The 15,147-nt window shown below is 25.1% G+C and overlaps 1 protein-coding gene across 6 annotated transcripts; it reads right to left on the bottom strand.

The window, feature by feature from the left end:
- Pnut (septin 7-like protein pnut) lies at nucleotides 1-14,690 on the bottom strand. 6 transcript variants are annotated; one of them, XM_074255757.1, is made up of 11 exons: nucleotides 12,770-12,906; nucleotides 12,200-12,627; nucleotides 10,826-11,307; nucleotides 8,832-9,276; nucleotides 8,310-8,517; nucleotides 7,851-8,103; nucleotides 7,572-7,761; nucleotides 7,252-7,417; nucleotides 5,778-5,913; nucleotides 5,534-5,697; nucleotides 3,851-4,143 (listed from the first exon to the last, which is right to left on the bottom strand). In XM_074255757.1, the coding sequence occupies exons 3-11, from the start codon at nucleotides 11,213-11,215 to the stop codon at nucleotides 3,984-3,986; spliced, it is 2,112 nt and encodes a 703-aa protein (XP_074111858.1). In that variant the 5' UTR covers nucleotides 11,216-11,307; nucleotides 12,200-12,627; nucleotides 12,770-12,906; the 3' UTR covers nucleotides 3,851-3,983. The 6 variants fall into 6 exon arrangements, with proteins under 6 accessions (XP_074111874.1, XP_074111858.1, XP_074111866.1 ...); XM_074255773.1 differs by lacking the exons at nucleotides 3,851-4,143; nucleotides 12,770-12,906 and adding an exon at nucleotides 1-2,112 and having other exon boundaries at nucleotides 12,200-12,349; XM_074255765.1 differs by lacking the exon at nucleotides 12,770-12,906 and having other exon boundaries at nucleotides 12,153-12,286.
- Between the last annotated feature and the right edge of the window lie 457 nt (nucleotides 14,691-15,147).

Consider the following 15,147-nt stretch of genomic DNA (forward strand, 5'->3'; position numbering starts at 1 on the left):
TTTTCTTTTTTTTTTTTTTTTTTTTTTATTATTAATATAATAAACTTTCTGTTGAAAGATAATTTCTTCTCCAAAATTAGACGAATTGATAGCGTGTTAAAATAATTTTATGGCTCTAGCCTACTGACCTACTTCTGGATTTTGTGATGGCAAATACGTATTTTTCTTTTGACTCGATAATTATTACATCAAATATTTATATTTACATTACGTATATTATAAAAAAATTTATTTATTAATTTTAAGTGATTTATAAAAACGTATTTTTACTTTAAATGCATAGAGAAATGATGAAAAATTTTTTTAATTAAGTAACAAAAATTATCTCAAATTTCAAAGTCCAAAATATTTTGATCAAAGTTAATTTCAAATTTGAAAAAAATTTTTTTCTTCATTTTTATGTATTTAAAGTAAAAATACGTTGTTTCCCAAAAAAAATTTGTTTTTGTTTGCTCTTATGGCCCCCACGGGGAAAGAACAAGACGACACTGGATATCATCCCAGATTATACTCAGTGATATCTGTGGGGAAAAAAAAAATTTTAGATAACAGCTAGAAAAATCCAGATTATACTGAGTGATATCTGGATTATACTCATTATAATTTAGATTATACTCATTATAATCTGGATTATACTGGCTACTATCTAAAAAATTTTTTTCCTCAGTATAATTAGAAAACACTGTATCAAAAATGTATTTTTTATAAATCACTTTAAATTAATAAATAAATAAATAAATATTATAAAAAATGAAATTCTTTATACAGCATTTCACCTAATTATAATAGTAATTATAATTAATAATTATTTTTATTTAATAAATCTTATGTTATATGGCTTCATACGATGCTCGTACACATCACAGACCTATTGATATCGATTTAAAAAAAAATCGGTGGTAAATAATAATAATTACAATAATGTGATTGAAAATTTATCGAAATTTTAAATTATAAATAAAATAATATAAATTTTTACAATTGGCACATGATTGAGTAATTTTTTTTTAAATTATTATTAAAAAAATAATAAAAAAAAAAAAAATTCGGTCATACGTTATTTGGCACGATATCAAATTTGATTTATTTTGTGCGGTAACAATTTTTTAAAATCAAATTTATCGGCAGTATTTTACAATTATTTGATTTGAAAATTATTTTTTTTTTTTTTTTTAGGACGCTAATGCTTGAGCATGTTGTACTAAAGGCTTAATAATTTTAAACAATTGTTTTAATTTTTACATAACGTATGAATGCTATTATTACACTTATCAATTAGTAGTAAAAAATAATATAAAATAAATAGCTAAGTTAAATAAAAAAAAATTCTAGATTAATTACAAAATTGTTACATTAATATGTGTACTTTTTTTTTCATTAATTTTTAGTAGTATTTTATAATTATTTTTATTTCAATTTATATATATATATATAAATTAATTATCTATAAAATAGTTTATTGAAAAATAAATATATTGTGCGGAAAAAAAAATATTGTGATTAAATGCGGAAGCATTTTACTGGACAATCCTATTTTATTTGGATGGCTGATTCAATAATTAAATTAATTATTAGCTACAATACACTAATTTATAATTAACTCACACAATCTAACTATAAATAGATTACGAACAAAAAAAAAAATAATAATAGATACAAAAAAAAAATCGTACAAAATTTAGCTTTTAAAATAAAGCTATTACTTTTCTTTGTTTATAAAAAATTTATCCAAGTTATCAATTTTTTTGTTTTTTTTTTTAAATACAATTAATGTCTTCGGGTTGCAGTCAGCTAGTCAAATCGACAGCTGTGGTGAAAAAAAAAATTTTAGATAGTAATTAAAAAAATCCAGATTATACTGCGTGATATCTGTTGTCAGTCTGACTAGTCGACTGCAAACCATGTCTTCTTCGTCAATAATATATTTAATAATCAATAATAAATTTCTTTTAATTTTTACTGGCTATAGAGACCGATTTGTGATTGCTGCTAGTGACTTTATGCGAAAGTCTGTTCAATTTTTTTCAATATAAATGTGTATTATTTTTTTTGGTGATTTTTGTTTAGAAGAGTCCCTTTTTCTTGTTCTTTTTGTCCTTGCCATCGACAGTCCTGAAAGGATAAATTTATTTATTTAAAATTTTAACTTATTTATTATCAATAATTATAATTATAATAATAGTAAATTAATTATTGGGTAGAACTTAAGAAATTTTTTAGATTTTTCAGTCAATTTTTTTTTTACTTTTATATTTTTTCGTAATGTTGTTAGCTTGTATTTTTTATGAAAATTATTTTAGGAGATATTTGATTTTTTTTAGAACTTTTTTTAACAAATAAATTATGGCAAAAAAATTTTTTTTTAAAAATTGACATCTAGAAATTTAAAAAAAATCAAAAATGCAATTTTTTATAATTAATTTAATTGTTAAGTAAAATTTAAAATTAATCTGGTGACAGCTAACTATGAAAATTAAGTTAGCTGACATTTCAAAATTTTTAGAAATTTTTTTTTCAATAAAATTTCAATTAATAAATTAAAAAAAAAAAATTTTCATGTAAAAAACTTGAAAAATTACAAGTGCAATTTTTTTAAAATTATTTTTAGCTGTAATTTAATTAATAAAAAAAAGTAAAAAATTTTTGAACGTCTGCTAATTTAAATATAATCAGCAAACTTTAATGTAATGTATTTTTCTCCAGACATATTATGAAAAATTATAGAAATAAATATATAAAAAAAAAAAAATTATTGTATTAGACTGGATAGCCAATTAACTGAAAAATCTAAAAAAGTATTATAAATTAATCTTTATAAAAAATAAATCTAAACAATAAGTCATTAATAAAATAAAATATTAAAAATATAACTGAAGAATATTAAATCTGATTCACAAACTAGAATAATCATAATAATAATAGATATATAAGCTTGTAAATATTCCACCAATTTTGACAGATTTTACAAACGGCTGATTGACAATTACCATGCTAAACTAAAAATCACAACTTAAACGCGCAATTTATGCCACTACATGCCATTAAGCTATAAAAGCATTCATCTGAATTATTATGCAAGGTAATAGACCTTATGTAACATAATTATTCCATCCTCTCTTCTTTCCTTTCTTCGGATAAACACCGCACTTAAATTTCATTTAAACAAAGTAATTCAACTTAAATCTAAATATTTAAAAATAACACAGCAATTTAACAAGATAAAATTCAATTAAATATAAACATAAAATAAGTTAGTAGATTTTATATTAAAGCATTAATTATTTATTTGCGTATTATTTAATTTAATTAACAATTAAGTATGAGTATTTTTGTTATTAATACTTCTGATCAGCTTTTTATTTTTATTTAATATTATTAATGATAAATAAGTAATAAAATGTTGATCAGAGTTTACAATAAAGACTAATTAATGTGATTAAATGTATGAAAATTTTTACATGTCATTTTTACGGTACAATTTTTGAATTTTTGTATCAACAATATTATTTCATTAAACAAGTACTCTATGAGCTGATATGATTTATTTCTATACATTTAGTGGTAAAAAATGTGCAAAAAATATTATTATTTACTATTATTTGAACAACAGGTTAATCTAGTTAATATCAATGGTTAATACGATTAATTTTTAGCTTTTAAAATAATAAATTAAATTATCCAAGATTATTATTATTATTTAATACTAAAAATAAAAAAAGTCATGGCAAAAAATTAAATATAATTTTGGATAATTTAATTATTAATTATTAATTATGTGTATGTATATGAATATAATTATAAAATTAATTGTAAGTTAATAGTATATAAATATTTGGATTGATGTTGATCGATAGTAGTTTTAATATATTGATTAATTAATTAATAATAATGAATTGGTTTTTTTTTTTGTTTGGCTTAAATTAAGCAAATTAAGCTCTATGATATTTAGATGTTGTAAGTAAGTAAATTATTATAAGTAGTATTTAAGGATGTTCGGGGTGCTGTATTACAAGCTGATGTAACTGTGTAGGGTTGTCTTGAGATTTGAAACTGGTATGCCGACGAAGAAGACTCCCCAATCCTCGAGAACTTCTGAGTGTACCAACTCCACTGGCAGATCCCTCGGACGATACTGAACCCGTCCTAAATAATAATTGACACCGCGGTTTCGTATACACAGCAACACATACGTGACATACATACATTACTTTTTAAGAAAGAGGTTTAGGCGAAAGCGCTGAGTTACAAAAGCCAGTGGTTTTTTTTTTTTTTTAATAAAAAGGGATAAAGTAAATGATTTTAATGACCTTGTTTCAATTTTTGGTTTGTTAAAATAGCTAAATAATATTTTTATTAAAAAATTTTATTTGGTAAAATTAAAAAAAATTTGTATCAACTTTAATTTGTACAAAAATAAAATACTAATATAATTATTCTGATAAATAATTTCTTGGTAATTATTTACAAGTGGGTTTTACCGTATTTTTGGCAATATCTAGATGAAAAATTAATATTTTTTAATTTTTTTTTATTCTGTTTGTTTTTACGGTAAATTTATGATAAAAAAATATCGTGAAAAAAAAAAAAAAAAATAAATAAATAAATAAAAATTTCGATAGTTTTTTTACCTTCAAAAGTTGGAAAAAATTTTGGCTTTCATGTTTTTAAATAAAATTTATATTTTATCTTTTTTTGATATATTTTCTTTTAAAGTAAAAAAAAAAATTTTAAAAAAAAAAAAAAATTGAATTTTATAATTTTATAAAAAATTTATAAATTTGTTAAAATTATGGTCATTAATTTTTTTTTTAATTATTCATTTTTTATGTATTTAAAAAAAAATATACCAATAAAATCAAATAAAAATTTGGTTCCAAAAATGAAAATTAAAATGATTGGCCCCACTTGTAAATACTTACCGAAATATATGCAATATAAATTAATTAGAATTTTTTTTTTTCGATAAAATAAAAGATCAGAGTAAAAATTCTCGAAATTTAATTTAAAAATAAGCTTTGACTTTTTCTAGCATAAATTTTTATTGGCTATTAAATATTAAAAATACTAAAAATTTTGAAACAGAGAATAACTACTAGAGTTTATTCACCGGAGACGAATCAAGACTATTAAGAGTGAGTTTAAGTTAAATAAGTAAATAGTAAAATTGTTCGACTAAACTCAAAGAACAATTGAGTTCTTAATGTCGATACTGCAATATTTATTAAAGTAAAACGCTATCCAGCGCTTTAAAAGGTCAGAAACTACGTCATTTACCTTATATAAATTTATGAAAAGAGTTTTTAAAGAAAGTAGAACAATTTATTAAATGTAAAAAAACAAGTGCATGCTTAAAATTTTTATTTCAAGAAAAAAACACTCAGTGATGTCAAAAAGTAATGGAAAAAATTTTCTGAAGAAAACTTTAATTTTTAATTAATTTATTAAAAACAAGAACTACCTTCTAGAAGAAAATTGAAAGAAGATACTAAAAGTATATTAATTACTTAAAATAAAAAATAAAATATAAACTTACTCTTTAGAGTTATTATCCAAACTACGTCTGCGTAGTTCTTCAATGCTTTGCCCAGTTTGTTGTTCCCAAACCTGTCTCTCAGCTTCGAAGGCGCGTCTTTTATCTTCTAGCTCACGTAATTGTTGTTCAAGGGATCGTCTCATTTGTTCATGTCTTCTTTGTAACTAAAAAAGAGAATAAATAATCAATTTTTGTAACAAAAAAAAAAAAAAAAAATAAATAAATAAATAATTTAAAAACTTACATCAGCTTCAGAGTCTCTCAGCTTCTGTTTTTTCTCCTTAACTTTCATCTCGAATACTTGCTCCATCTCCATTTCCATTTTCTTCATTTTAGCGTCATGCTCTCGCTTCTCTTCCTCTAACTGCGCCAGAGGGTTCCTGACATAAAATTATTCATATTAATAAAAATAATAAAAATTTATGTCGCAGTTTAGACTTAAAAGACGCCTTGCTACGCAGTTTTAAAATAGCAACACTAAAAAAAATTAATTAATTAAATAATAATGGAAAATTTTAATTAACAAACACTAAAAAAAAATAAAAAGCTATGAAAGATAATGAAATGGATTCGAAATGACCTCTTATATTTATTATATACACAACTATATACGTAATATATAATAAACTAATAAGAGAATTATTTTTATTTTCAATAAAATTATCGGAAATTATTTACAAGTGAGGTTAAAATTATTTTTGGTCAAAAAATAGATGAACTGATGGATTGTCATAATTTTTTTTTAACTTCTTTGTTTTTAAGCCGGATTTATGGTGGTGACATCGAAAATTAAAAAAAATTAATATTTTAATTAAAAAATCATTTTTGAAAACTGGAAAAAATTTTTGCTCTCATTTTTTTTAAATAAAATTTTTATTTTATTTTTTTTTATATTTTTTTATAAGTACATAAAAAAATAAATAATTAAAAAAAAAAAAAAAATGAAAATTACAATTTTATAAGAAATTTATAATTTTTTTTTTAAATTTGTGATAATTAATTATTTTTTTAAATTATTAATTTTTTTTTCTATTTAAAAAAAAAAAATCAAATAGAAATTTCATTCAAAAAAATGTCATTGACCCCACTTGTAAATATTTACCAAATTATCAATTAATAAGAGGTGGGTAAGAAAATTGATAAGTCTTGTGCACACAAAACCGCAATAAACAAATCACAGCTCCGGCAAAAAACTTACCACACTGTCATGAAACTGTTCATCACTCCAGGAGGGCACAAACTAGCCAAGAAATTAATACTAATTAACACTATTATTTTATATTTCAATTCTTTTTTAAATAAATAAGCTTCAGATCAAAAAAATTGATCGTAAGCTCCTTAAACTTATAAAAAAATTTTCCTAAAAAATTATTTACAAATCCTATCCTCCTTTTTACACCCCATCTATCTACAATTTGTAATAAAATTTATTTATATTTCCTAATAATAAATTACTTGTTACTTGTTCAGTTTGCATGCACAAGCTTGTCATTAATTCCCATCTATATTATGTAAATTAATTAATATGTAATTAAATAAAAGTCCTACTAGTGACATGAGTCGACTGATTAAATTAATTAATGATTTATGTCAATAAATAATAGGAATTTTTTTTTTTTTTTTTTTTTTTTTTTTAAATATCACTTGTAAGTAAATAGTAAACAGCCGATAATCTTATTAAATTAATAACCATGCAAGTAATAAAAAATAAAACATACTTGTTAGAAATTCTCGTCGGTTTGCCGTCAACCCCGACACCAGCCAATGTACGGCAACGGAAATTTTCGTAATGAACGTTATTTGTTACATCCTTCAAGTCTTGCAAATGCGTTCTGATGACCATGTTACGGAGGGCGATAAAGTCACAGTGCTCTAGATTCTCAACTGCACAATAATAATAATAATAATAATAATAATAATAATAATAATAATAATAATAATAATAATAAAATTAATAAATAATTAATTAAAAATAAAAAGATGAAAAACAAACAACTACTTGTTCAAATAAATAATTAATTAGATAATTGAATTATACCTTCAGCAACACCCCATGGATATTTACGGCCACGAACTTTTTTACCATCAACTTCAATGACCGTATTTGCACCAACAACGGCAAATGGCACTCTGTCCCTCAAAATCTTGTGGAATTTATTTTCCTCTTCTTCTTCAAGCTCAGGGAACTCATAAATTTTAATTTTATGCTGCGCTATTTCATTTAATATCTGAGACAAAAATAATTTCAATAAATTAACAAAATAAATACAATAAAAATAACTTTTAATGATGTCAATTGGTGAAACATTTGACCTACTTGTTTCTTAAATTGTGCACACTCTTCAGGAGTCATTGTATCAGCCTTAGCGATGATAGGAATGATGTTAACTTTGTCATGAAGCCGTTGCATAAATTCAACATCCAACGGTTTCAATCCATGACCCGACGGCGCGACGAAGTAAAGACAACAGTGTACACGGCTGTCGGGTATTTGTTTTCTGACAACACGTGATTCTGCGTTTAAAAATTCTTCGTACTTTGATTCGATATACTCGATTACTGGCACCCAACTAAAATTCAATTACAATAAATCAATTTAATCCAATCAATATTTACTGTATAATTTTTTAAAATATTTTAAATTCTTATCTTTATATTAGCAAATTAAAGATTTAATGCAATATTTTTTAATGAAGATAAATTTTAAATACAAAAGAAGTTATTAATCATATACTTTAACATTTAAAAAAATGATAAAAATAATAATAATAATTACCAATTACTGTTATCAACAGCGTCACCAAATCCCGGAGTATCAACAACAGTAAGTGTTAAATTAACACCATTTTCATTTAACAAGACTTTACTTGTCTCCACAGCGACGGTTTTTTTTACCCGTAGACTAGGACCTGGATGTTCAGCACTATAAACATCCGTAAGAAAAAGTGAGTTTATGAGGGTTGATTTACCCAATCCAGACTCGCCTGAAATATAAAAATATACATGACATCTTCAAGACACTCTTTCTTCTTCTCCATCTTCATCCCAATCTTTAATACTTTGTCTTAAAATAAATTACTCTTAAATTAAAAATACCCGAGCATCTAAACGGGTATACATAGTAGTACTACTACTGTTATTATTATTTATTATCTATATTATTAAGAGAATAAGCAAAATTTTGTTCATCCATATTTCATAAGTCGCGGCAGTCACATGGTGACTGCAAGGTTGCTAAGTGATTATTTATAATAAAAAAAAAAAAAAAAAAAAAAAAAAAAAAAAAGATAAAACATACCGACAACCATCAGAGTAAATTCAAAGCCCTTTTTGACAGCTTTACGGTATACTTGATTAGGCAGATTAGCGAAGCCAACATAACCATCTGGTTCACGTGGCTTTGATGGCAAAGCTGCTGGACGCAGATGAATCTGCAGAGCAGATTCTTTATTACTGTCACGTTTGTTGCTGTCTTCATGGTCGACGCTGATATTAGAGGGCAGCCGCGGTTTAACCGATGCGACCGGTGGCACTGTTGAGGATGGCACTGGCGTTGTTGTCATTGTCGTTGTCGCGGTTATTATTGTTGCTGCTCCGGTTGTTGTAGATGTTGGTATTATTGTTGCTCCGGCTGGTGTGGTTGACATTGCATTCGGTGGCTGTGGAGGCGGAACAGACGGGACAGTAGGAGACGTCGTCAATCCACTCTCGCCTTTAAAAAACAGCTCACGCTTTGTTTGCATCTGTAAATGAAAAATATCTCTTTTTATTATACATGCAAATACATAAACGATCGTCTTTTATGTTTGTTTCACTGTCTCTATCATGCACTTTTTTAAAAACTAAATGCTCCAGATTATTATGGTTTTATGACAATGACAACAATGACTATGATTTTATTAAAACAGTAGTTCTTTTGATGATTTATCTATATATTCTAATTAATTTAATTATTAATATAAATAAATTTTAATAAAAAATTATTATTTCAATTTAGTTCAAGTAAATTTGGTAATTATTTAAAAATGAGATTAAACCATTTTAATTTTCATTTTTTTGAACGAAATTTCTATTTGATTTTATTAATATATTTTTTTTTTTAAATAGTAGCATTAATTTTTTTTAATTTTTATAACAAATTAATTAAATTAAAAAAATTCTTCTACTAATTTTTAAAAAAATTTTTTTCACGATTGACTTGCTATAAAATTATAAAAAAATTTTTAATATGAATTTTTCACTTGTAAATAATTACCGTAAATTCATAATAATTAATTAATTAAGTTTTGTAATTTTATAAATATTTGAATTGAAATAATAATAATATTTTCAATTAAAATCACTTGGCAACCGATCGATACTCCATTTACCCTCTATAAAAGGTAATATATAATACATATACTGCATTACAGACAAAAAATTTAAAAATAAAAATTAAAGAATTAACAAAACATGTGAACATTTATCATCAAAAGAAATACCAAAAAAAAAGTCATGCTTGCTCTGCAAATAAACATTCGCTGAATTTTATAAAGTAAACATATAAACAAAATTTTAACGAAGGAATGTTATTGATTTAAATTAATAAAAAAAAAAAAAAAAAACAATAATAATAAAAATGTAAATCGAGGTAAAATAAAAATAAAAAAATATGACAATTAAAATGGTTAAAAATATGCAATTAAACCGCAACTCCAACATATATGTGCGCTACACGATCTTCAAGGTCCTCAAGTGCAATTTAAGAAGCACTGACAAACGAAACGAGACACTAAAGTGTCACAAAACCACAGCAAGTGCGTTTCATATGTATCTTGTAGTTATACTCTCGACAATAAAAAAGTAATAAATTTATAAAATAAAAATAACGAAATGTAGCATACATCTGAGATCAATAAACCGCATCTTTACCACAAAACCATGTTAGTAAATTAAATAGAAAAAAATGAAATAAATTAAAATAATAATTCCGATTAAAATAAAAAGTAAAATAAAAAAAAAAAAAACAACAACAAATATAGCCATGTGTTCTTCGACAGCGGTGCTCAATTGTTAAAAAAAATACCAGTCGGTATTGAATGACCACTTGCTCTCATTACAACATTGATTGAAGTGCGTCATCAAGTATCACACATTAAACAACAGAGTAGTACTCAGTACTAAGTACTTAGAGTTTACTTGGGAGTATCAGAGTCTATTGTATCATCATTATTACATCATTATGATGGCTATTAAATATCTTACGACGATTAGAGCAGATCAGGTGATAACAACACTCGGTTATAATCTTACCGAATTCGCAATATCCCCGTTGGGTTTCTCTCCGTCGAGGATCCGTTGTCTTACAGCAAGCCGATCTAAGCTGGCAAGCCTATAGCTGCTGCCAGTTTCGCGATCCCGTGTAAGCCGATCAGCAGCAACATTGCCATTAGTACCGGCGTTAAAACTTGATGTGTATTTCGGTAGCGTTGGCGGTGGAGCTTGTCGAGATTTTTCACGATTCAATGTCGAGTTACTGCTGTACAAAAATGAGGTGTTGTTGGTTGTTATTGACGAAGATAGTGTCCTGGGTTGTATCATTGATGCTTGTGACGCTGATACACTTGATAAACTGCTTCCAATAGCTGTTTTAACACTGCCATTTGCGTGGGGTGTGCTGCCGTTATGATTTTCCGTAGACATTGTTTTATTATTTTTTATTAACTTAATACTTTGTTTTAGTTTATTGAGTTGCTCAAACTCTGATCAGTTTCTTCTACTCCCACAGTGTTAAGCTAGACACAAATATTTTTATAATTTCAATTAGTTGCCAATCTTTATCCTTAATCCTTAATTAATTATTTTAGTTTTAAGATTTATACTCTATAAAACTCGATCAGATTAACCTCTTGAGTATTAATAGAACTTTTTTTGCAATAATAAAATGTCTTTGGCTTTTTAAATAATCGTAGACTGAAATAAGTTGTAATAATAATTAAAAAAAAACTCAGGCTCTAAAAAAATAAATCAAGACATAAAAGGATAAAAGACGCTCTTCACCATAAACGTGTAGTCACATAAAAATAATTCCACCGGCTTTAAAAAATTATTTCAACAAAATCGGCTTGAAATTATTTATAAAAAAAAAAACTACCGATGATTTAGTAAATTATCAATTAAATTGATAGAAAATAATTAATAATTGATTTGATAAAAAATTATAAAATTAACTAGCGCGTCGATGGGCTTAATATTTAAGATGTTGATACGATTAGTTTAAAACAAGTAAAAAAATAAATATTTAAAAAAACTCGGACTCTAAAAAAATAAACCAAGACATAAAAGGATAAAAGACGCTCTTCACCATAAACGTGTAGTCACATAAAAATAATTCCACCGGCTTTAAAAAATTATTTCAACAAAACCGGCTTGAAATAATTTATAAAAAAAAAAAAACTACCGATGATTTAATATAAATGATCAATGAAAGTGATAGGAAGTAATTAATAGTTAACTTGATAATAAATTATAAAATAAATAATAAAATGAGCTAGCGCGTCGATGGACTTAATACTTAAGATGTTGATACGATTAGTTTACGATGATAGATATGAGATATGTAATATAAAAAATACAATACACGTAATATATAGGTAATAATAACACATATGATTAACATTCACTGACTGACTAGACGACGACACGGCGAACGGCGACTACGGATGCCGAGGACGCTTAGTGCTGGGTTTTCTTGATATGTTGATGGTTTGCTTGCACAACTCACAATGCTCACAACTCACAATGCTTTCTTGAATCTTCAATGCTGGATTTATGTGTATTAGTACTGTGCTGGGTATGACTCGCCGTTGGCTTGCAGGCTTATAGCACACATTTGTGTCTTTAATATATAATACGTGCGTATAGTTTACTTCTCTTTGGTGTATATGATGGAAACTTGTGTAGGTATGGAGTTGGGTGTCGTGAGTCGTGAATAAGTGACCACGCCTGGCGCAGATGTATCACTGGAGTGTATATATATGTATATATTTAATATATAAGCTGCACTGTGATATATAGTGTGTATAATATGATGTAGGTGCGTGTGTGGTAGGTGCCTGTAAAAAAAAAGAGGATGAGTAGGGAGGTAAGTACAGTACTGAGTTTAGTTGTATGTATACTATAAAGTAGTATAGTGAGTAGTGAGGTTCAGATGAGGTTTGAGGAGGTAGAAAAAAAATAGAGAAGGGAGAAACTTGCTTGTCGAAGCTGATACCCGGTAACGACCTCTTGTCTTCTTGTATTTCTTGACTTTACTTGTTATTCTGAGATGTTTTGTTTAAAATTTAAGACACTGTGGTGTATTATTGTTGTTGTTTTTTTTTTTTTTTTTTTAATATTTTAATTTACTACTGCTGTATTTCTACCACCATTTTTAATTTCAGGTTCAGTTCTTCCTCACTCGCAGCACTTTTATTTGATAATTGTTGGATTTTTAGCTTTTAGCTGGATATATCGAGGCGACGACTAAGCATTAGCAATGACCGTGCTACTGGTTCTGGGTTTTGCCTCACAGCGACGCCACTTTCTGACCGATGACTCACTTTTTAAATCCCCTAATTTTCGGTCGATTGCGGATTTTTAAAATCCACTTACTATGTTCGTTTTCGGCCGAGGAATTCTATTAGGGAATTTTGTTTTCTGGAATAATTGATTATTCCAAGTGTTGAAGACGCACGTTTGAGCTTAAAAATTTAAGACGTTGAAAAATAATTTTTTTTTTTATTTAAAAATATTTTTTTTTTTTTTTAACTAAAGTTAGCCGATGTTTTTAATTTTTTATTTATTGAATTAGAATTAAAAAATTGGACTTATAGTTTTTCAATTACACTGAAGTTGACGGATATAAAAAATTTTTTTTAAATATTTACAGCAATTAAATTATTATTAAAAAAATTTAATTAAAAAGTTTTTTTTTTTGCAAATAAAATTAATCAAATTAACTGAAATTGACTATTTGGATTTTTATTTGAATAATAATTGAATTGTTATAAAAAAAATTCCACATGAAAAAATAAAAATAAAATTACAATTGCAAATTTTTAGAAATATTTTTTTATCATAATTAAAAAAATTTAATTGTCAGATGTCTGCTTATTTCAGTACAATATTTTTATTGCACAATTGTGATTTAATTAAGATAAAAAGTTATTTATAAATTGTGACTTATTTTTAGTCATTTTTTTTTGTAAATTATTAAAATATTTATTTTGCTCCGAAAAATTATTTCTAAAAAATTTGATTTTTTATTTTAAAAATTTTCTAAATATAAAAGAAAGTATTATATATTTTACTTGTTTAAAAAATTCATAATAAGTCACCAAAAGATGTGTTTCTATTGAAATACGATAAGATAAAGATAAAATTATTTTAAATTGTTTACTATAATTTAGACGTCATGAATTTAAAACAGTGATAAAATAAGTCAAAATTATATGATAATTAAATTAACTGACATTTAAAAATTTTTATAATTTATTTTGTTAAAAAAAATATTTAAAAAATTTTCACATGCAGAAAATTTTTAAAATTATCCGTGGAATTTTTTAAAAATAGTTTTTCAGTTCTAATTTTTATTTAATAAAAAAAATTAAAAATTTTGGAGTGTCAGCTAACTTAATTTTCAAAAAATTACAACTAAAATAATTTTACATTGATAAACCCTGTCTTAATTTTTTTTTACTACAAAAATTACGTTTCAAAAGACCCGATGTTTTACTCAAGCATTATAATTGTAAGATTTCTTGGAATTTCAATTGAATAGAGTGCGTACGCGCGTGAATGATATTATCTCAAGAAAATAAAAAAAAAAAAAAAAATCAATTGAGAGTTCTTGAAATAAATGAAAATACTGTTTATTGCTTATAATTGTATACAGTACCTTATTAGATGAATCGTTCGATTGTGTATGGTCATAACGAGCCAATATTGACGGATTTAAACGCTTGCGAACCATCGGACTGGCCATTTCTTTTTTATCGATATAAATTATCCGCAATCAGAATTGATTATCTTTTAATTATTCTTTAAATAAAATAAACTTTCACTAAAATTCAAACAACTGGCTTAAATAAATTAACAATTAAGCAAAATAGAAAAATCCTTGAAGAAAACTATTCAATGAAGGTAATGGCACATTGTTTGAATGGGAACTGGAAGAAATATGACTAGTGAATTGTATACGGAATGTATGATACACTTATAAAGATATGTAGTCTTACATTTAAAATATATATTTTTTTATCTGAAACTTACCGCTAACGTAGATTAGTTAGTGACCGTGGCGCAATAGTTGACGTGGCGAATTTATTATTATTTAAAGTTTATTGCTTGTGAATATTTTATTTATATATATATATATATATATATATATATATATATATATATATATATATATATATATATATATATATATATATTATATACATATAAATACTTATTGTTATTTCGTATGTATCCAACAAGTTATATGCGGTGTCAATGGCGTCCCGGAAAACCGTTTTGATAACCATTTATAGATAAAAATATGCGCATAACTTAATATAACGTACGCCAGGAGTTTATATCTAAAAAAGAGA

This window comes from Cotesia typhae, unplaced genomic scaffold, assembly GCF_013202065.1.
Source record: "Cotesia typhae breed Kobodo isofemale line unplaced genomic scaffold, CoteBio_Ctyphae contig_123, whole genome shotgun sequence".
Lineage (NCBI taxonomy): Eukaryota > Metazoa > Arthropoda > Insecta > Hymenoptera > Braconidae > Cotesia > Cotesia typhae.